Source organism: Suncus etruscus, chromosome 6, assembly GCF_024139225.1.
Source record: "Suncus etruscus isolate mSunEtr1 chromosome 6, mSunEtr1.pri.cur, whole genome shotgun sequence".
Classification (NCBI taxonomy): Eukaryota; Metazoa; Chordata; class Mammalia; order Eulipotyphla; family Soricidae; genus Suncus; species Suncus etruscus.
Window position 1 is genome coordinate 116,830,794 of NC_064853.1, and position 24,048 is coordinate 116,854,841.

Sequence of the window (24,048 nt, forward strand, 5' to 3'; positions counted from 1 at the left end):
TTTTTTTTTCCTCCTTACTGCTTTAGAGTTGATCTCTTTCTTTTCTTTTCTTTTTTTCTTTTTCTTCTTCTTTTTTTTTGCCATTTGGATTACTATATGTCTTGGTGTTGTTCTGTTAAAGTCTATTTTGTTTGACACTCTTTTGCCTCTTGAATTTGTAGAGAAACCTCTTTCCCAAGAGTAGGGAAGTTCTCTGCTATTATTTTCATAACTACGTGTTCTTCCCCTTTCCCATTTTCTTTCATTTCTGGAATTCCTATAATTCGGAGATTATTTCTCCTGTGTCTGTTCACTAAGTACTTTAATTGTCTTCGAGAATTTTGTCTCTCCTTTTTGACTTCTTTATCACAGCTGGCTTGTAATTTGTCTTTAAGTTTGTGTGTGTTATTCTCCACCTGATATTTCTACTATTAAGGCTTGCTAACATGTTTCTTAGTTCCTTCAGTTCTATTTGTATGGATTCTCCCATATTCTGAAAAGTTCTTTGAGTTGGTTGAATTGTTCATCTATAGATTTCATAATTTCATAGGCCAGTGACTCCTTGATTTCCATTGCCAAACCATTAAGTGTTTATTTTAGATCCTCATTTATAAAGTTTAGGCATTATGATAGAATTGGGGATTTGCCAGGATTTCTTTCTGTATCTCCCACAGTAGACATCATCTTTAGCTTCCTCATTGAACTTTGTATTTAGTAGTTTGGAGTGCTTTTTTTTTCTCAGGCTATTGAAAGAAGTGCTAGATCCAAACTGCCAAGAAGTCTATATAAACTGAAATGACTGTGTGGTTTGGGAAAATGAAGACTGACTGGAAGGAAGGAAGGGTGCTGGGAAAGACCTCCAAAGACATCCCCGTTTGTGTTTGGTGGAAGAGATTAAGGAGTGAGGTTCCATTTTCCTTCCTTGGCAGCAACCCAGCTAGCCCAAAAGGGAAGATGAACTGTGATGACTCTGGAACCCAGAAGGAGACTGAGGGGAAGCTGGCTGGTCTCAAAGGTCAGATGAACTGTGATGGCACTGTACCCAGAAGGAGAGTGAGGGGAGGCTGGAAAGGAGAGGAGGCCCTGTTTGTTTGAGATTGGTAGAGGGGATTAGCAATAATTTTTTAAAATAATATTTATTGAATCACAATGTGAATTACAAGTCTTTCACAGTTATATGTAAGGTACATAGAGACAATAAATTAGGGCAATTCCCACTACTGTTGTTGACCTCCATCTGCCCCTGTTTCCAGCACGCTTCTTCTGTCTCCACCCTTAGCCCCCTGTACTGCTAGTTGTAGTTTGGGTCTCTTGATTCTATTGTCATTCACTTTGGATTGGTATTAAGGGCTGATCATATTTCATTTTCACTCAATGTTCATGAGACTGATGTCTTCTGGTACCATCCACTTTTTTCCCCTCACATTATGAGGCAGGACAAGTTGAATCATGCTCTATTATTCTGGTGAAAAAAAAGTGGGAATGAGCCACTGTGTAGAAACTATGAACTTAAATTTAAAAGAAGAAATAGTATTGCAAGGGGATTCAGCCTGACCATTGTCTGTGGCTTTTGAGATCATCCCAGTCCAGAAGTGTTTGGGAAGCTGTGTGATTGTAGGTAAACTTGAAATGCCCAAGAAGGGTGAAGCCTCATTGCTGCTGAACACCATTGCAAGTGGCTACAGCATGACCATATGCTGTGGCTTTTTAGACCAACCTGGCCCAGAAGTGTCTAGAAAGCTGATTATTGGAGGTGAGCTGGAAATGCAAAAGGAAGGTGGAGCCAGAGGAGCCTGGCTGCTCAGCTTTGTTTCTCGGTTGTGCACATCTTCTAGCCAATGAACCCCCCCCCAATAACCTCACAAAGCAAGCATGACAATTGGGAATCAATGCAGGCTAACACATAGCATAGAGAATGATGACCCAAAAAGTGCCAACCACCTACTTAGCTTCTTAGTAAGGAGTTTAGTAAAGAAATATGGAGGATGTTCATAGAATTAAAACAACAACAACATAGATTAAGTTAAATGGACCACAAATAAGAATCAAGAGGATATGAAGATAGAAATCAGAAAACTCCAAACTGAAATAACAGGTCTGAAAAACTCAATAGATGAAATAAAATCCTCAATGGAAAGCCTTTCAAATAGAGTAAACAGCAGCTGAGAACCGAATCAGTGAACTGGAAACTGAGATGCATAACAACTCCGTACATGAACAGAGTTTGAAAAAGAGCCTTAAAGCAAATGATCAGACAATGGAAAAAGTCCTCAAAAGAGAAATGAAAGAAAGTGGACTATTGTGTATATGTAATATATATATATATATATATTATATCACTCCTTTCCTAGGATAGACCACCTGCTAGCTCATAAAACATCTTCATAAAATTAAGAAGATAGAAATTGTAAAGGCTATCTTTTCAGATCACAATGCACTGAAATTAGAAGTGAACTACAAAGGGACACAGAAGAAAACTTTTAACACCTGGAAATTAAACACCTTACTACTGAACAGCCTTCGGTTCAGAGATGAAATCAAAGAGGAAATCAAAACATTCTTGGAAACAAATGAAAGTGAAGACACAAATTATTAAAAATTTGTGAGACATAGCAAAAGCGGTACTAAGAGGAAAATTTATAGCTTTGAAAGAATACATCAGGAAGGAGGAAGGGGCCTACATAAATAGCTTAATGACACAGCTTATGAAATTAGAAAATGATTTGCAAAGGAATAAAAAATAGGTAGGCAGAAAAAAATAACAAAGCTTAGAACAGAAATAAATAAAGTGGAAATCCAGAAAACAATTCAAAACTTAATAAACCAGGGGCTGGAGAGATAGCATGGCAGTAAGGCATTTGCCTTGCATGCTGAAGGACAGTGGTTCAAATCCTGGCATTCCATATTGTCTTCCAAGCCTGCCAGGAGTGATTTCTGAGTGTAGAGCCAGGAGTAACGCCTGAGCGCTGCCAGGTGTGACCCAAAAACAAAACAATAAACCAATCAAACAAAAAGCCTTAAACTGGTGAAGAAATCAAAAGGGAAAGATTACTACAGACACTGCAGGTATTCAGAAACTAATTTGAGAAACTCTATGCCACGAAACATGAGAACCTGGAAAAAATGGATAAATTCTTAGACACATAATCTTCCACAGATAAACCAGGATGATCTCTCATATCAAACAGACCCATCAACTAAGGAAATTAAATGGTAATCAAAAGTCTTCTGAAAACCCAAAGCCCAGTTTCAGATGGATTCACTAATGAATTCTTTCAAACCACTCGAGAGGAAGTACTACCAACACTTTTCAGGCTCTTTCAGGAAATTTATTAAACAGAAACACTTCCAAGTAGTTTTTATAAAGCAAACATCACCTTGGTACCAAAACCAGACACAGATACTAAATTAAAAGAAAGGAAGGAAGGAAGGAAGGAAGGAAGGAAGGAAGGAAGGAAGGAAGGAAGGAAGGAAGGAAGGAAGGAAGGAAGGAAGAAGGAATTTAGAAACCAATATCTTTGATGATCATAGATGCAAAGATCCTCAACAAAATCCTGGCAAATAGGATCCAATGCTTATCACGAAGGTCATACAAAACAACCAAGTAGGATTGATTCCAGGAATGCAAAGATGGTTTAACATACACAAATCAATCAGCATCATAAACTATATCCATAAAATGAAAAATAAAAACCATGTGATTTTCTCAATAGATACAGAGAAAGCATTTAATAAGGTCCAAAACCCATTCTTTTTTTTCTTTTTTTTCTTTTTTCTTTTTTTTTTTTTTTTTTTGGTTTTTGGTTTTTGGGCCATACCCATTTGACACTCAGGGGTTACTCCTGGCTATGTGCTCAGAAATCGCTCCTGGCTTGGGGGGACCATATGGGACGCTGGGGGATCAAACCGCGATCCATCCTATGCTAGCGCTTGCAAAGCAGACACCTTACCTCTAGTGCCACCTTCCTGGCCCCCAAAGCCCATTCTTGATATAAAAAAAACTCTCAACAATATGGGCAGGGAAGGAAATTTTCTCATTATAGTCAAGGTCATCTACCAAAAGCTAATGGCAAATATTATTATTTTTTTTTTGTGCTCAGGGGTTACTCCTGGCTGTCTGCTCAGAAATAGCTCCTGGCAGGCACAGGGGACCATATGGGACACCGGGATTCGAACCGACCACCTTTGGTCCTGGATCGGCTGCTTGCAAGGCAAACGCCGCTGTGCTATCTCTCCGGGCCCGCAAATATTATTCTTAATGGAGATAAGCTAAACCCTTTCCTCTAGAATCTGGTACAACACAAGTCTAACCTCTCTCTTCACTCCTATTTACCATAGTCCTGGAAATCTTGCTATAGCGAAAAGGTAAGAAAAAGATATCAAGGGCATCCAGATAGGAAAGAATGTATTCAAGCTCTCACTGTTGGCAGATGACATGATATTATATTTAGAAAATCTTAAGATGCTACCAAAACACTTGTAGAAACAGTAGATTCATATAGCAGATTTCCAGAGTAAAAAATTAACACGCAAAAATTAATGACTTTTTTATACATCAATAATGATAGAGAAGAAATGGACATCAAAAATGTCCAATTTACATTAGTGTCACAGTAACTCAAATACCTTGTAATCAATTTAACTAAAGAGGTGACAGACCTACACAAAGAAAACTACAAAGCACTGCTTCAAGAAATAAAAGAGGAGAAGGAAATGGAGACACATACTTTCCTCATGGATCAGGAAGATTGTCATAATTAAAATAGCAATACTCCCCAAAGCATTGTACATATTTAATGTAATCCCTCTAAGGATATGCATGACATTCTTTTTTGTTTGTTTTGGGGCCACATCTGGCATTACTCAGTGGATACTCCTGGTACAGTGCTCAGAAATTGTTCCTGGCAGGCTCCTGGAACCATATGAGATACTGGGAATCAAACCCTAGTCCGTCTTGGGTTGGCTGTATGTGACGCAAATGGCCTACCACTGTTTTATCTCTCTGCCCACCCATGACATTCTTCAAAGAAGTGAATCAACACTCCTGAAATTCCTTTGAAACAAGAAACACCCATGAATAGCTATAGAAACCCTTAGGAAAAGGAATGTGGGAGGCACCACTTTCCCCAACTTTAAATTGTAATATAAAGTAATAGTCATTGAAACAGCATGGCATTGGAATAAAGACAGACCCATCTGGGTCCATCTCCCTAAATCTATAGTTATCTCACGGTCTCTTATAGTTCCTGCAAAGTCCCTGTTCCCAAGAGTGGCTTTCACAGGATCTGGGCATGAAGCATTGGGCACATCTTTTGGAAAGACAGTCCAGGACTGATCTCACTTTCTGTTCAAATTTTCAATCTTCCAGCCACACTTTCTTTTCTGAGAACAAAATCTGCTGAAAAGGAAAAGAAAACGAAACCTAACTTTAATCAGTCCAGGGAACTAGCCACATTCTCACTCCCATCCCCCATCTGTCTGGTTGGAGATTCATTTTTTTTCTTTTTTATATGGGGGTAGTTTTTGAACCACACCCAGTGGCATTCAGAGGTTAGTCATTGTTCTGCACTCAAAAATCACCCCTGGCAGGCTCGGAGAACCATATGCAATGCCAGAATCAAGCCTAGTCAATCCAGGTCAGCATGTGCAAGGCAAACACGTAGATCTTCAGATTAGTGGAATAGATTTGAACATTCAGAGACTGTTCCCCAGACTTACAATCAATTAATCTTTGGTAAAGGGCAAGGAATGCAAAATGGATCAAGGAAAGCCTCTTTAACAAGTGGTGTTGGATTATTTAAAAACAACAACAAAACAACAACAACAACTACTACTAAAACAAGTGGTGTTAGGATAACCGATCAGCCACATGCAAAAAAGCGAACTAAGACCTTTATCTAAGAACATGCACAAAGGTCAAATCCAAGTGGATTAATGATCTTGATATAAGACCCTAAAATATAAGATATATAGAGTATATGTAGGTAAAACATTGAGACTAAAGGCATCTTCAATAATAACAATAAATAACACTTTCCAAACAAGTGGAAACAGAGATAAACACATGGGACTCTATTAAGGTGAGAAACTTCTGCACCTCAGAGAAATAATGACTCGGACATAAAGGCCACCCATAAAATGGGAGAAACTCTTCACCCAGTATTCATCAGATAGGGGTTAATAACTTAGGTATACAAGGTATTGACAGAACTTACCAAGAAAAAAACATTTAACTCCATCAAAAAATGGGGAGAAGAAATGAAAAGACACTTTCTTAAAAAAGAAATGCAAATGGCCAAAAGACCCATGAAAAATTGCTACACATCACTAATCATCAGGGAGATGCAAAGCAAAACATCCATCTCATGCCACATAGACTGGCACAATCAGTCTGATAAAAAACAATCAGTGCTGATGGGGATATGGTGAGAAAGGAACTCTCATTCACTGTTGGTGGGAATGCCATCTAACCCAGCCTTTATGTAAAACAATGTGGAGATTCCTTATAAAACTGGAAATTGAGCTCCCATATGATCCAGCTATATCACACCCTACAAACACAAAAATGCAATACAAAAATGCTTTCTGCACACCTCTATTCATTGCAGCACTATTTACAATAGCCAGAATCTAGAAATAACCATGATGCCCTTCAACAATGAATGGCTATAGAAACTGTGTTACATACACACAATGGAATATTATGCAGCCTTCAGAAGTGAAGAAGTCCTGAAATCTTCCTATACATGGATGGACATGGAAACTCTTTTACTGAGTAAAATAAGCCATAGGGAGAGATAGACAACGTATAGTCTCATTCATCTATGGCAGAGGTGGAAAACAGGATTTTTACCCTCACTCAAAATGGCAAAATGCAATATGTGTTTAATATATTATTGTTAAAATTATATGCTTTTGTGTGTTAGTCTGTTTGGACAGGTTACTGTGTGGTGTGGCTCTCTGACCCTCACAGTTTAAAATTTTGGCTCTTTGTGTCGAACTTGTTTGCCACCCCTAATCTATTTTTTAAGAAAAAATAAAAGACATTATTGTAATAATACCCTGAGATATTAGAGATGAGAACTGGAAAGACCAGCTCATGATATGAAGTTCACCAAAAAGAGTGGCAGTGCCATTAGAGAAATAATTACACTAACAACTATCAATGCAATGTTAATAAGTGAGAGATATAGAATGCCTTTCTTGAATACTGGCAGTGGGTTTGTTTGGAGGCAGATGGGGGCATTGGTTGTGGGATTGTTAATTGGTGAAGGGATTGCTCTTTTATGATTGAAACCCAACTACAAACATGTTTGTAATCATGGTTCTTAAATAAAGATATTGTTTAAAAAATAAAATGAAGAAAATAGAAGAAAGAAAGAAAAAGAAAAAAAAAAAAACAAAACAAAACCAAATTAAAATAAAACAGAGGGCCCGGAGAAATAGCACAGCAGTGTTTGCCTTGCAAACAGCCAATCCAGGACCAAAGGTGGTTGGTTCGAATCCCGGTGTCCCATATGGTCCCCCGTGCCTGCCAGGAGCTATTTCTGAGCAGACAGCCAGGAGTAACCCCTGAGCACCGCCGGGTGTGACCCAAAAACCAAAACAAACAAACAAACAAACAAAAATAAAACAGAAAGGGGTGTTGTGGAAATTTATTATTATTATTATTATTATTTTATTTTTACATAGGCACAGTAATTGGTGAAATTAAAAAGGAAATTCTCTTGGCATAAGAGATACAGGGTTTCTCCACCCTTGAAGCACACCCTCATGGGATCAACTACAGGCTATGGCCATGTTTATTGTCACACCCCGTGTTTTTTTTTTTTGGTCCACACCCAATGCTCAGGGGTTACTCCTGGCTAAGTGCTCAGAAATTGCCCCTGGCTTGGGGGGGGGGGGACCATATAGGACGCCGGGGGATCAAACTGCTGTCCTTCCTTGGCTAGCACTTGCAAGGCAGACACCTTACCTCTAGGGTCACCTCACTGGAACGCCCACCCCCACCCCCGTCGTATTTTTATGGTGCCAGGAAATGTTCTGCTCAGTTGTGGTTGCCAGTGTCAGTATTCTGTAATTAGAGATTTTGATTTTTACATAAGACCCCCACCTAACATCATGTACGAAGGTAGAATCCAAGTGGATTAAAGACCTTGATATCAGACCTGAAACCATAAGGTATATAGAACAACACAGTCAGTCTTTTTTAATTAGTGATCTTGATTTTTGCACAGGTCAAAGGATGGAGTGTCTTCTTATTTCATCTCAAGATTTGGTGATGAGGGTGAGGAACCTGCCCTTATATCAAGTTGTTGCTGTTTCTTCGTCATCAGGATGTTGTCTGCACCTTGCTTGGTGCAAGTTGGTGCCAGAGTTGTATTAGGAACTCCCCCAAGGGGAGTTTGGTTCCTGGGTGCTGGTGCAGTTCTAAGGTTCAGATACGGGGTTCAGGGTTGGACAGTAGATGTCAGATTTCGTGCAGTCTAAGTTGAGTCTCCATGAGAAGTTTTCAGTAGTTTAAATGTCATTCTACTGTCTTCTTACCTGAATTATTGTGAATGGAATATCTGGTTTGATTCTTGTATTCCTTCCTTTGAGGAATTTTTCTTCCTTATTGCTTTAAAGAGTTTATTTGTCTCTCTCTACTTTTTTGTTTTGGGGATATACCCAGTGATGCTCAGAGGCTACTCCTGGCTATGTGCTCAGAAATTGCTCCTGGCTTGGGGCACCATATGAGATGCCAGGGGATCGAACTGCGATCTGTCCTAAGCTAGTGTGGGCAAAGCAGATGCCTTACGGCTTGCACCACTGCTTCGGCCTCTCTGTTTTTTTGCCATTTGGATGACTATGTGTCTTGGTGTTGGTATTTTCTTCAGAACTCTTTAGCCTCTTGGATTTGTATAGTTGCCTCTTTCCAGAGGGTGGGAAAATTCTCTACTATTATTTCCCTCATTATTGTTCTTCCCTTTTCCCTTTTTCTCCCCTTTTAGTACTCCTATAAGTCGTAGATTGTTTCTTTTATCTTTGTTCATTAAGTATCTTACATTTTCTTCCAATGTTGTTTCTCATTTCTTTGTTGACTTCTTTGTTGTTGTTGCCTTGCATTTTGTCCTCAAGTTCATCCATGCAATTCTCTATATGTGTAATTCTGCTACTGTGGCTTGCTAGTAGTTCTGATTATATGGACTCTAATTTTCTGATTGAGTTCTTCTTTGAGTTGGAAAAATTGTTCATCTATGGATTTTTAATTTCTTTAGTTTTGAATTCCATCACTAGGACATTAAATGCTGATTTTAGTTCCTAATCTATGAAATTTGTGCATTTTGGAGGACTTGGAAATCTATCAGGATTTATCACCATATCCCAGCTGCTGGTGTTTTCATTAGTTATCCCATTGTTCTTTGCATAGGGTGGATTAGGGTGCTGGAATTTCAGGGTGTTTTTATAAAGTGGTCTGGTTGGTTGTATAGGAAGTGGTTATAGGTAGATCTATTTTAGGGTTTATTTATTCAATGTACATGAGTTTACCCAAGTATGGTTGAGATGTTAGAATCTAGTTAGTTAGGTTTTGGGGCTATATATTTTCTAAGGGAGAAAAAAAGTTGGGCCTGTTCTGTCTGGGACTGTCTGGTTTAGACATAAATGTCAGCAGGGTTTGTAGGGCAGCAAGATTATGACCACAGTGTGTACGTACAGATCCCACTGATCACTTTTGATCAGGGGAAGGGTGGACCTTTGAAAGGCAGGTGGCTGATTCCACAAAGGTGGGATGACATTAGCTTGTAGGGGGAGGCTCACCTTACTGGCAACGGTGGAACTGGGCTACTGATTCTCAGCATCTGAGGAATATTGATGGTGATAGAAGGGGCTGCTTGCATGTGGTTTGAGGTTGGATCTTTCCTGTAGGTCTCCTGGTTCCCAGCACTTTCTGGCAATGGTAGAATTGGGTTTCCAGCCTACAGTGACTGAGGTGGAGTGATGACGTTGCTTGCGCACGGTCTAAGGTTGGATCTTTCTTGTATGTCCCTGGGTGAGGTTGGATCCCTCTTATCTGTCCCCTGCTCCCCAGCCCTTACTGGCAATATCCCACAGTGACTGAGGCACAGTGATGGTGTTGCTTGCTCGTGGTCTGAAGTCCAATACCCTCTTGTGTACCCAATGTTGGATCTCTCTCGTCTGTCCTCTGGTTCCCAGCCCTTATTGGCAATAGCCTAAAATGAACAAAAATTTAATCTGGTTGTCTTAATATAAATTAATGAGTCCTATTGTTGGTGTGGGGATGGTGAGGCCTTTCTGAGCCTGACCTGGCTCCTGCAGCCCCTATCGTCTGGCAGGTTGCAGGGTGAGGGTGAAGAGATTCACAAAGCAGTCAGATGAAGTTCCAGGAGCAAGCCAGCTTTATTTCACAGTCCCTACTGCCATGCACACCTCCTCACATGGCCTCTATCCTAAGCCTTTTTCTAGTAGCTACTTCTCTACTCCTTCTGGCTCTCTCAGCCTCTGTTTCCCTTTTTTCTGCTTTTTCCAGGATTCCTAACTGGCTTCCAGGCTGACCAACTAACTCCTTTGGTGATGCTACTGCTGCTGCTTCTTTGATGATACTCAATTGCTAATGCTGAATCTGATACTGAATCTCTGAAGATGATGCCTCTCCTACACTTCTCTCTCTAACTCTCCTTCTTATCCACTCTCTCTCCTCCATGCAGACTCCTCTACCTGCCCATTCCAGGTGTGGGCAATTCTGATAATTCAGGTGGGATAAATAAGTTGGGGGAGGAGATACCCACATTCATCAGGAAGATTATATAGGCCATTATCTGTAGAGGGTAAATTATTCAGACATAAACAGCCTCCTTAGATGTGCTTTCCTTTGTTTCTTTGTTTTGTTTTTTAGTTATTGGGCTATACCTGGTGATGCTCATCAGTTACTTCCTGGCGCTAAACTCAGGAATCACTCCTGATGGACTTAGGGGACAATATGGGATGTCAGAAAGTGAACTGTGGTCTGCTGCACCCTATCTGCTATACTATTGCTCTGGCTCTACTTCTTTAGGTCTGTTTTGCTGATACTATTATTCCCAAATCATTAGAGGAGTTCACATCTGATTCTGGGTGATTATGTTTTCAGTGGAGTTGTTCTGTTTGCCTTAATTTTAATATTTTTATGCAGGGTGCTCCTTGTGATGCCTAAAAAGCACAAGACTTATGTCACCTCTAGCATAGTTGGTGACTGAGTCTGTCAGTAGTGTATATACTCGCATGAAGTTTTAGCTCTCACTACACTATGGCTACAAGGATGAGTCCTACTAAGTCTCACTCATCTAACAATATCACAGTGCATAAATGATTTTGAAAATCAAATTAACTTTGGCTCCAAATATAATGTTCTTTTTGTATATTTTTCAGTGATTTGAGGTACATCTTTCGTTTTTATTTCTAAGGCTATGTCTCTAGAATTGTCTGTTGTACATCAACCCTTGTGAATTATATGTGAGAGAGTAATTATTACTCTATTTTTATTTGAGTGTGGATTTCACTAAGTATTTAAAGCTTGGGAATACAAGCTAAGGATTGTAGTTTGTCTCTATTGAGTATAATATTTGTTAGGGGCTTGTGGTCAATGGCCTTGACTATATTGAGAAAAGTTCCTTCCGTTCCCATTTTGTTGACAGTTTTTTATCATAAATGGGGTTTGGACCTTATCAAATACTTTCTCTGCATCAATTGATATTATCATGTTTTTTATTTTTTCTTTGTGTTGATATGGTGTATTATGTTAATTGATTTATGCATGTTAAACCATTCTTGCATCTCCAGAATGAATCCTACTTAGGTCATGGTGTATGACTTTCTTGATGAAGTGTAGATTCTATTTTCTCGGATTTTGTTGAGGATTTTTTGCATCTGTGTTCATCAGGGATATTGATCTAATCTTGTTTTTTTTTGTTTTGTTTGTTTGTTTTTTGGTTCTTGGGCCACTCCTGGTGACACCCAGGGATTACTCCTGGCTATGTGCTCAGAAATAGCTCTTGCTTGGGAACCATATGGGTGACAGGGATTGAACCAAGATCCTTTCTGGATTAGCCACATGCAAGCAACTACCCTATCGCTGTGTAATCGCTCTGGCCCCCATCATCTTTTATTTTTAACAGAAAAAATCAATACTAATGTTGGCTTTTTCAACTTAAGGTATATTTAGATCTGAAATCAAATTTTCATTCTTGAGCAGCAACATGATATAGAGAACAGTGAAAGGAGTCTGGAGGTTCTTTTTTTCTTTTGCCATGTCACTAGGTCACCTTGAAACTCTTAACTTTATCCTTTTAGGGTTCAGATAGATTTTTTTCACATAAGAGACTAAATTCATATTGTGAATTTGAAAATAACAGTGACACAGGAAACTTTGCCTTTATTCTAAAGCAATTGGAGCCTGAAATGTTCTAATGGAAAAGGCAAGGAAGTTGGGAATGGGGTTTCACTCAAGCATACTGAGTTAGAATCTACATTTTAATGCTCTCTGAAAATTTAGGTTTTAAGAAATATATTCATGCCAGTGTTTCTCAATATTAGGAGAAATTATAATTCTTGGTTCAATAAAATTAGATTTTTCTGTGGGTAGAACCAAACCATTTTTTCCCCTAAGCTCCCCAGGAAAACCATATGGGTAAGAATTCAGGGAGAAAGCAATCTTGATTAATTTGAACAGTCTTATTTTTTTGTATTAAATATCAAATGTTACTATCATAAACTAAGTCAGCTCCCCCCCAATAGTCTTGGTCTATCCCTAAAACTCAAACATCTTACAAACATTTTCAAAAATTAATATTTGGCAGATACTTTGTGTTTAAAGATTAACTTTTACTTTGTGTTAAATATTGCATCTGTGCAGTGTTTAAATCTAGAATAAAATATTTTAAAATGCTTTAAAAAAGCTTTGAAGAGGGCCCGGAGAGATAGCACAGCGGCGTTTGCCTTGCAAGCAGCCGATCCAGGACCAAAGGTGGTTGGTTCGAATCCCGGTGTCCCACATGGTCCCCCGTGCCTGCCAGGGGCTATTTCTGAGCAGACAGCCAGGAGTAACCCCTGAGCATCGCCGGGTGTGGCCCCCCCAAAAAAAAAAGCTTTGAAGATATTGGCTGATGGGCTTTATGGATTAAACAACCCAGAGACAGGGAGATATAACTAAGCACTAGAGTACATTCTTTGAATGAAATGGTTTGGGTTCAATCCTTGTCAATGTATGGTCCTCTGAGAACTACTGGAGGTGACCCCTGAACACGCAGTGAGTGACCACCCTCAATGACTTCAATGCCTACTTCTGTTGTCAGATATTTTTATAATGTTTTTTTTCCTTAGGACACTGAAATAAATTCTAATGAAATTGTTTTGTGAGGATCCAAATTTGGTAGAAAGCATCTGGGTAGATGTGTTAGTCTACAAATATAATATAGAAACGTAATTTGGATGAGGTTTGCAACATTCAATTTAATGTTTTGTAGTCACTTAATGGCTTTGATTAGCATCCAGAATTTTGTTTCTTTGCAGGTTCTTTTTGCTCAGTTTTTACTCTGTCAATAGATTACAGCATGAAAAGGACAATCTTTCTCTTTAGTTTTTTATGACTTTAGTAAATGCCTGAGTAATGGTATAAGATGAGTCAGTGACATTTTCAGCCATTCAAATATTTTAATATGACTTATTTGTGATGGAGGGAAATCTTATTAGTGGAGTGTATCAGAGTAGGATTTTTAGGTAGTGTTCTTAACAACAAAACTGTCTCTGAAAGTTTCTGGAAAAGAAAACAATGTTTTTAAATAGGGTTAGAAACCTTAAAGTTTAAAAGCTTGTCAAATTACAAGGTCAGATAATGTTGTTGCTAAATTTTGTCCATTTAAATGTACATGATTCTTTTGTAACTTTTCTATTTCATGGTTGGTTGTCCAAGCCAGGTGTCTTGGTGGGGGTGGTTGCACAATGTACATCATGTGGGTAATGTTTTTGCTTGGGATGCACACTGAGTTAACTTCGTTGGACTTTTCCCCAGGAATTGATGCTTGTACGTGGTGGGTCATTATGCTGCTGCACCTGTGTAGTGTGAAGGTTAGTGTTTTTCTGATTATAAGAACCCATTCATGTCATTCCATTATAAACCCACTTCACTCATAATGGAATGTGCCTGGCCCATTGCAGTTATCAAGCCCAGAATTTCTCTCTGGTACTGCCCTGACATTTGAATTCCATTCCTATCTCACCCACTGCCTGCTTCCACACTGACTTGACTTGCTCTGTTTTGAGATTATGTTATTTGCATGTCAAATTTTTCTTTTGTGATATGAGAATACAGTTTTCACAAGTAAATTTGTACTTGGAAATACACTTTGATGATTCTTTCAAAAGTACAACAGGGGGCTCCACTAAGTTGTGAGTTTTCAAGTTGCGCATTTCAAGTTGATAAGAACATTTGAAATTTTATTGGGAGATCAGAGCAATTTTTCCGCTAATTCAGGATTGTCTATTTCTTCCCAGCATCCACTCCTCACACACATCCTGAGAAGATACAAGTTTATTAGAAGGACTTTCTTACAGCTGGTGATTCCTCTTTGGAATGGCTTCCAGTCCCCCTAGATTCTTTTGCCCCAAGTCTCATTATTCCTGGATATCACAACTTTATAAAGTTTGATTATAGCCCTGGATTATAATAATTATATATGTTACTAACTGCACTCTATACATCTTGTGTTCTATTGAACTACTATTCTGCATTTCTACATTAGTGAGTTTATACTTTTAGTAATTGCAAGAGGTTCATCCAACTTGCTCCCATTTGAAGAATATAAGGAACTAAGTCACAAAGAATTGATTCACCACTCTGAAGTGTCCCAATTGGTAAGAAGCAATAATTTAAATGAGAATTTCTTAGTAGCTGATATCCTTGTCCTGCTGATAACCCACAAATCTGCACACAACTATTTCTTAAAAGAGCACTTTGTTAAAAAAAATAAAGGGCTGGAGAAATATCAGTGAGCACTGACACACAGCATGTTACTAACTCTGATTTAATCTCTCTGCTACTTATGGACTCCTGAACACTGCAAATAGTGAGTGATCTCTGAACACAGAGACAGGTTCAGTCCTAAGCATTCCTACCTGAAACAGATTAATAAAAACTTACCTATGCAGAAAACTTTGCAGATGTGCTAAGCATGTTCGCATGTGTGTTTAACTGGTTCTTTATTTTTAAGGTAGTATTTAATAGGGTTATTCATAGTAGTTTTTATTTTTTTATTTATTTAAAAAATGCATCACATAGTTAACATAGTTGATCTTAATACATTTGTTTACAGATAAGTGAAAGCAAAGTTATTGAGAAAAGAAAATAAAGAAAATGGAAACAAAAAAGTAAAAGTATAGTAGCAAGCTTATTTATGAAAATTATTTTATTGCCAGTGAAGTCATTAATTCAATGACCGAAGGTTTAGTAAGCTCTTGTTGTTATATGTCCAACGTGTTAAATTGGGGTGTTCCTTTAAGGATGACATCATCTAACAATTGAAGAACAAAAGAAATGTAAAGCTATAATACTACAAATTTTAGGGGAATATACTCAGTTGCAGGACCTCCTGGAAGAAGGCCCAGTTCAAATATGGCAGCTGTGTTTGAGGATGTGGTTACAGCTGCCAGGCTTTCCCAGAAGAAGGAAGATAGAGGGGAGGGTGCCTACACTCATTTCAGAGAAAGCCCTAGTGATATCAGCTCAACAACCAGCATACCTGCAGTATGGTCAGATTGGCATCCGGCGTAGAAAATCATACAAGATCAGTGCTGAGGCAGGCCATCAAAGGAAATGGATATCCGGGTGATAGAGGCAGTAACCATGGCCTCACAACTTCTCTCCTGAGATGGCCAGGTTTGTGCTACATGGGCTATTTAGCCATAATCTTCCACAGCTCAGTTTACATCTTTTTGTTTGTTGTTTGTTTTTGTTTTTGCTTTTTTGGTTTTTGGGTCACACCGGCAGCGCTCAGGGATTACTCCTGGCTCTATGCTCAGAAATCGTTCCTGGCAGGCTCAGGAGACCATATGGGATGCCGGGATTCAAACCACCATCCTTCTGCATGCAAGGCAAATATACTACCTCCATGTTATCTCTTTGGTCCCAGTTTATATCTCTTTTGAGAAAAAATTGTGTCTGTGGAGCTGGCCCAGGTCAAGCATGGTGACTGCATTTGTGGGCATCATATTCAGCTAGTTCTTTAAATACCCTGCATTAAGTAGAAAGAAATCATATAATATTCAGTAAGCATTCTGGAATCCATCAACTCCAGGAGAGTGAATGGCCCTTAAACTCAGGCCTTGTTGTCTATCTCAGGGTACTTTCAAACTCTCCCAAACTGAGTAAGGGGAGTATGGAGCTTTCCTAATTGTTAAGTTTAGAAAAAATTACTTAGGGGATGAGTATTTCATATGTTCTTATTAAGTGAATACATAATCATGTACTGTCAAATGTCATGGGATAGTGACAATATAGTAATGTTAAATGCTCTTTTTCTTGTTTCATATCTTTTCATGTTGTCCTTTCAGAGCCACTTATACATGCCTAAGCTTAGTAGCAGCTTTATATCTAGGTTCACTCAACTACTGTTTGGGTAAAGCTGAGCTAATCATTTATGAGCAGAATCAGAAATAACCACTGAACACCACTAGGTGTAGCATTCAAAGCCCCCAAAATAAAAAGAATAGAAATTAAATTATTAGTGATTTCTTTTATATATAACATATATAAAAAACACACATATGTATTTATATATGTAAAACATTCTCAGAAAGTGCCCTTTTTCTTCTTTCTTAGAAATTTAGGATTTCTGGGGGCTGGAGAGATAGCATGGAGGTAAAGCGTTTGCCTTTCATGCAAGAGGTCATCGGTTCGAATCCCAGCATCCCATATGGTCCCCTGTGCCTGCCAGGAGCAATTTCTGAGCATGGAGCCAGGAGTAACCCCTGAGCACTGCCGGGTGTGACCCAAAAACCACAAAAAAAAAAAAAAAAAAAAAGAAATTTAGGATTTCCCATCCTAGGGAATCTTGACTGATGTTTGTCTTCAAATCTCACAGCAGGAGCAAGAGAGATCATACAATGGTTAAGGTGCATGCATCACATATGACCCACATTATTTTAATCCTTGGCACTCTATATGATCCCTTGAATCTACCAGGAGTCACCCCTGAGCACAGAGTCAAGAGGAAGTCCTAAACATTGTTCATTTACCCCCCCCAACCAACTAAATAAAACAAAAACAACTTTAATCGCAAAATTAAAGGTGCATATAGATGATCTCAGTGTATTAGTGTTTCAGGGAATACAATGATTGGACATTCTGTCTTGATATTTATATGAGTAAGCACTCCCTGATTGTCAGGAGAGAGAATTCTGATATCTCAACTCCTGCTTCCAAAGATGTAGTCTATGAAACCTGAGCAAATCATGTCTTCTTGCACATTAATCACTCTGAAGGGACAGAAAACAGCATCCTTATTCCAATTCTATGGAAAATCAGTGAAAACTCTTTATCCCAAACTGTACAATGTAGAAAAGGCTCCATAAGTTTTGTGTTGCTTTCTTAAACTGAATAGATTTAAATTTTAACCTATTTAAAATTTAAATTGAAATAGATTTAAATCTATTTAAAATTTAAATTGAAACAGATTTAAATCTATTTAAATTAAAATAGATCACAAGCTTCCTTTCACCTTTTATAATATTTTCTAAGATGTTCTATAGTGCTCCAGAATGAATTTGCACATTACTAGCTAGTTTTAAAATATTTTAAGAGATTTTAAATATGTTTCATCTTCTGGTATTATCTCAGCATTGGAAGAGACCCAAGTAGTGGAGTTTTTTTTATTTATTTATTTATTTATTTATTTATTTATTTATTTATTTGGTTTTTGGGCCACACCCGGTGGTACTCAGGGGTTACTCCTGGCTGTCTGCTCAGAAATAGCTCCTGGCAGGCACGGGGGACCATATGGGACACCGGGATTCGAACCAACCACCTTTGGTCCTGGGTCGGCTGCTTGCAAGGCAAACGCCGCTGTGCTATCTCTCCGGGCCCAGTGGAGGAGTTTTATGGGAAAACCAGTGTGGTGCTCAATAATGGACCATCTCAAATCTTCAAGTATAGTTTTGCTTGTAGAGTTGAGGCAGTTGCACATTAAAAATGTCTCATTGGTGATTCTTATGTCTCTCTGGTTCAGTACTACTGTATCCTGATAAATATAATATGCCTCCATAACTTTTTTTATACAGAGTTAAAAAGTTCTTGATGCTTGAGTTTTGGTCATGCAATGTTCCAACATCCATACCTTCCTAAATGTTTATTTCCCAGCACCAGTTTTCCCATTTACCTCCATCATCCCTATCCCCAGTCTGATCTTATGTCAGATTCTTTTTTTTCTCTTTTTATCCTTATAGGCACTGCGAAACTTTTGTGATCTTTTATAAATATTTTAAAAGGAAAGTGACCCCATTTTCCTATACTTTATCCTATATATTTGTGTGTGTGTGTGTGTGTGTGTGTGTGTGTGTGTGTGTGTGTGTGACACACCTGATGACACTCAGGAGTTACTTCTGGCTCTGCATTCAGAAATTGATCCTGGTTCGAGGGACCATATGGGTTGCCAGAGATCAAATCCTCGTCTGTCGTGGGTCGCCTGCATGCAAGGCAAATTCCCTACCACTGTACTACCACTTCGGCCCTTTTCTATACTTTATCCTAACTTGTTACATCTGGTGTATCTAGGATGTTTCTGTAATAAGAGTGTGGAGATTTGGGCATCTGAAATCCATATATGGTTTTCCTAAGTATTCATTATAGCTCAGTGTTTTTTTCTCAGTTATTATAAAACCAGTGTATAAGTAGAAAATGTTATCAGAAGTTTTTATTAACTCCAGACCATAAAAAAATAAAATCACAACGGTTTCTTTAGATATGGCTGATAATTAGCACATTATTAATTCTCTACAAATGATTTACTTCAAAGTAAATGTAAAAGTCTCTTTTTTTCTCCCCTTCTCTCTCTTCAGTAGTCTTCAGGTTATAGTAGTAAGCTTCTGTATTAAAAATAAAAACAAAAGATCTCTTCACAGGTAGTCATAATCCCAGGAGTTTTAGGGGCCACCAAGCATTTCCCTTTCTCTTTCCCAGTCATTTATGTGACTAATCACTGCCATGGTGAGTTTAGTTATGGCCTTTCCAAGAGTAGAGAAACAAAGAGACCAATGGCCTTGGTGAATCCAGAAGTGAGCTGACCTGACAAGTGATACACTCTGAGAGTGTACTTGCCTTTTTCCTATCTAGTAGATAGATGCCTTCTCTTCCCAATGCCCTCATTTCTTGGATTCTTTGGAGAGACTGAACTTGGCCTGATTTTCAGGAAGCTCAATCACCAAGTGTTTTCACATTGGAAACAACAATTTTAACACATAAATAAAACTATCTTTCTTACAACATATCCCAGTGATTATTCTGAGCATTATCCAGTGCAGCAACCCCAGAGGACCGGAATACATAGTTAACTCTTTTAGTGAACTATGCCCAGGAAACCAAATTTGAAAGCTTAGAGCAAAACCATGGCATTGATCAACTTCTCAATCTGCTTTTTAAGAAAATGTCATATTTTGAGCACATAATATGTCACATCCATTTAAAGTAAGTACTTTAATGAAAGATCTAATTTATTTAAAATAAAGTTTTTCTGGGACTGGAGTGGTAGCACAGTGGTAGGGCTTTTACCTTGCACTCAGCTGATCCAGCATGAATGCAGGTTTGATCCCCAGCATCCCATATGGTCCCCCAAGCCAGAAGCGATTTCTGAGTGCAGACTCAGGAGTAAACCCTTGAGCATTGCCAGATGTGCCCTTCCTCTCAGCCCCCCCCCCTAAATACAATGTTTCTTACTCAAAGGGGAATATATTCTCTACAATTTAAGGACTCAACTCTAGAAAGATGGATAAAAAACATTTTGTGCAGTTAAAAGATTGGTTTAAGGTAGGACTATATAAATAAATATATATGGTAGGACTATATATATAAAGTAGCAAGGATATATAGATCTATCTATCATCTATCTATCTATCTATCTATCTATCTATCTATCTATCTATCTATCTATCTATCTATCTATCTATCTATCTATCTATCTACCTATCCTTGCTACTTTCTTTAGACAGAATACCACCAAAAATTGAACTTTGCTTTCTTTGAAGTAATGAATAAGTTGTTTGCTTCAAGAAAAGAATGCCAGTTTTATATACTTACAGACACTAGAGTACAGAATTTTCTTTTTCCATAAGGAAGTGGAAGTAGTATTCCCTCTCATACCTATTTCCACATCGCAGAATTCCTGGAGAACATTGGTGGTATTCTGTAGTTGGAAATCTGTATATCAGCAGATTTGGGTCTGATATATTTGTTCAGCTGGCTTGCTTTATAAATCAGTATTTTCATGATCCTAGCTAAATATAGACAATAAATAAAACATGCTTTCATCTTTTCTTTTGAAGAGGTTTTTCTGTTTTGTTTTATTTTGCTTTTGGGCTATACCTGGTGACATTCAGGGGTTACTCCTGTCTATGTGCTCAGAAATCGCTCCTGGCTTGGGGAACTATATGGAATGCCTGGGATTGAGTCCAGTTCTGTCCTGGGTCAGCCATGTGCAAGGCAAATGCCCTACTGCTGCTCTATTGTTCTGGTCCCACTTGCAGAGATTTTTAATACAAAATACAACTTTGGAGTATTTTATTCTCCTTAAATTTATAATTTTTAGATTAAATTTATTTTTAATTGAATTATTTATGATTTACAATGTTACCAGGTAACATAATTGAGGTCTAGATATACAATGTTCAAACATCAATCCCTTAACCAGTTTCCACTTCCCTCTACTAATATCCCATTTTCCTTGCACCCCATCCCCCAGATATATGATCCTGAGTCACTCTTACCCTAAGCAGCCATATGAACTGCTAGAAATTCTAAGCCAGGCCCTGAGATAAAGGCCCTCTGACACAAAGTTAGAGTGATATAGATTTTTTAATTATTTTATTTTATTTTTTGGTTTTTCAGTCACACCCAGTGACGCTCAGGGGCTACTCCTGGTTATGTGCTCAGAAATCGCTCCTGGCTTGGGGACCACATGGGATGCTGGGGAATCAAACCTCGGTCCGTCCTAGGCTAGCATGCACAAGGCAGACGCCTTACCACTTGAGCCACTGCTCCGGCTCCTGATATAGATGTTTTAGTTGGAGGCCTTGACCAGTTTTTTGCTATCACTAAGTACTTATTGAATGAGCACTTCATGTGTACCAGGCAAAGATGAGATGTTGGGAATAGAGCTTTGAAGAAAATCATAGTACCCTGTCCTTAAAATACTAGTTGGGAGGGGATAGTTATCAGAAAATGAAAGACACAATATATAAAATGCGAGGAACTGGAAAGTAATCAGAGGAAATAAACTGCTAGAAAAGATAAGTAGAAAAGAGGGGCTGGAGAGGTGGCGCTAGAGGTAAGTTGTCTGCCTTGCAAGTGCTAGCCAAGGAAGGACCATGGTTTGATCCCCCCCGGCATCCCATATGGTCCCCCCACAGGGGAAATTTTTGAGCGCTTAGCCTGAGTATCAAATGGGTGTGGCCCCCCAAAAAAAAAAACAAGAAAGGCCCCGGAAAGATAGCACAGCGGCGTTTGCCTTGCAAGCAGCCGATCCAGGACCAAAGGTGGTTGGTTCGAATCCCGGTGTCCCATATGGTCCCCCATGCCTGCCAGGAGCTATTTCTGAGCAGACAACCAGGAGTAACCCCTGAGCACTGCCGGGTGTGACCCAAAAAGAAAAAAAAAAGGAAAAAAAAAAAGATAAGTAGAAAAGATAAAGCTGAGGGACACGTTTTGTAATTAGTTGTTGCACCATTGCACCGTGCTCTGGGTTCAAGCCAAGCTCTAAAATTCTACACAATCTAAATTTGTGTAAAAATTTACCTCAGGGGTCAGAGAGATAGTACAGTGAGTGGGGAGTTTGACTTGCATGTAGCTGACACTGATTCAGACTCCACCATCCCATATGGATCCCAGAGCCTGCCAAGAGTGATTTCTGCATTATCTGTAGAGTTAGGAGTTATCTCTCAGGACAGCCAGGTATAGCCAAAAGAGCAAAACAAAATATGTACAAAATTTACTTCAGATCTCAGAGGGGCTCTCAATGAGACTTTTATTTGACTGCCAATGTTTAGGACCTTTTTTTTTTTTTAATTTTAAGATTTGACTTTATGTATAACTTTATTTTAAAAAGTTTCACGTAAAATTTCTAGCTTTTTCCTGAAGAAAAAAAGAAACTTTTGCATCAGGTTGGCATCAGTTGGCACACAGTGAATGCTCTAAGAGGGGTACATGATTTTCAGATTATCCTTGCTCCTGCTTAGCTCTCTTTCTGCCTCTTAGGGAAATCCTTGTTCCAGTCTACTTTATTGCCAATCCTGCAATTCCTGTAGCAGTGATACCAGTAACAGGGACTGACACTGAATGAACACGATTGTGTGCTTTCTCCTCTTTTGTTCTCTGCCAATTCCTTTATCTAGTATATCTTTTGGGTCTATAAAGGGCTGCTGAAGTGCTAAGCTATCACAGTTCCAAAATACTAAAAAGTTAAATTGCAAAAAAAAAAAAAAAGGTGAACCTGATCCTTTTGCATTTTCTTATTGCTTTCACATTAGCTTAATGGAACTGGAGACTCTATGGGATTTATAACACTTAGTTTTATTTTCAACCATGACAGTTTCAGGTATAAACTCTTGAGCTATGGTTTTCTTATGTTCTATCTATATAATACCCAAGTCTGATCTCATTATTTTGTCTTTGTTACAGAATTCTTACCACCAAATCCTCCCCGTACTTCTTCCCTTGCTACAATGAAATTATGTAAAACACATGCTATTTTGTATCAATTCTGCTAATTTTATTTCTATGTGAGTGTTCAAAGTACCATGCCATTTATTAGGTAGAATGTTATGTTAGGTAGTATGTCGTGTCCGCTTATGAGACAGTGTTCTCTGGGCTTAATAATCATGAATTATGCTTATTTCTGTGCTAGAGCGCAGATCTTTCTCTGGTGCTCAGGACTTATGGTACTAAGAAGACAATATGTGATGCAAAGAATTGAACTGTGGTTGTTCACATGCAATGCAAGTGCCTTAACCCCTATTTTATCTCCCCAATTTCCATAATTGAGTCCTTGACTTGTCTCTCAAGAATGTCAGTGAACAATAATACTTTGTTCCTGATTCAGCTATTACAACCTGTAGTGGCCTAAAATTCACCCACTTATAAAAAGCATTTCCAAGTATATTTGACTGCCAAAAGCATATTATTTGCAATTTTGTAATAATAGGTAAATGTACTTTTGACATAAAAGAATAATTGTGCTCGCTTCGGCAGCACATATACTAAAATTGGAATGATACAGAGAAGATTAGCATGGTGCTTGCGCAAGGATGACATGCAAATTCGTGAAGCATTCCATACTTAAAAAAAAATCATTCTCTTCATAATAGGTAGTATTTTTGTTGCTGATAATGCATTCTTCCTGTTATATGTGGTTTTATTATTGTCAGAAACATACCTCTACATCTTTTTGCCACAACCCATGAGGGGAACTATAATTTCTATAAACAATGCCTATATTCATTTTTCTGAAAATAAATCTTTTCAGTCATCCTAGGTCTGTTGCTCATATCTAGGAACTAGGTTTAGCATCAGGTAGGAGCTTAGATATGCAAATCTCTGTATCTACTCCACAAATGATAACTCTGTGTCTATATCTTAATAAGATTTCCAGAAAATCCTCATGAAATTTAAAATGGAAATAATTTTTCTAAATAGCAATATCTAATTTGTAGGAAACATGATAATATACATAAAAATTCTAAAGACTGCATTAAGAAACTCCTAAAAATCAAAGTCAGTGTAGCAAACAATAAGCTACAAAATCAGCATTTAAAATATGTTGATTTTCTATATAC

The 24,048-nt window shown here is 38.3% G+C and overlaps 1 protein-coding gene and 1 non-coding gene across 2 annotated transcripts in view; both read left to right on the forward strand.

Annotated features, from left to right (window-relative positions):
* The window catches only part of HECW1 (HECT, C2 and WW domain containing E3 ubiquitin protein ligase 1), a 328,209-nt gene that overhangs the window by 62,110 nt on the left and 242,051 nt on the right, over positions 1 to 24,048 (forward strand). Inside the window, exon 2 of the mRNA XM_049775686.1 lies at positions 14,027 to 14,082. Within this exon, the coding sequence (XP_049631643.1) occupies positions 14,056 to 14,082 (27 nt within the window). The 5' untranslated portion in view covers positions 14,027 to 14,055. The remainder of the gene's footprint in view (positions 1 to 14,026; positions 14,083 to 24,048) is intronic.
* LOC126013117 (U6 spliceosomal RNA) lies at positions 23,449 to 23,555 on the forward strand. Its single transcript, XR_007497448.1, has one exon. It is a non-coding gene; the product is annotated as a U6 spliceosomal RNA (small nuclear RNA).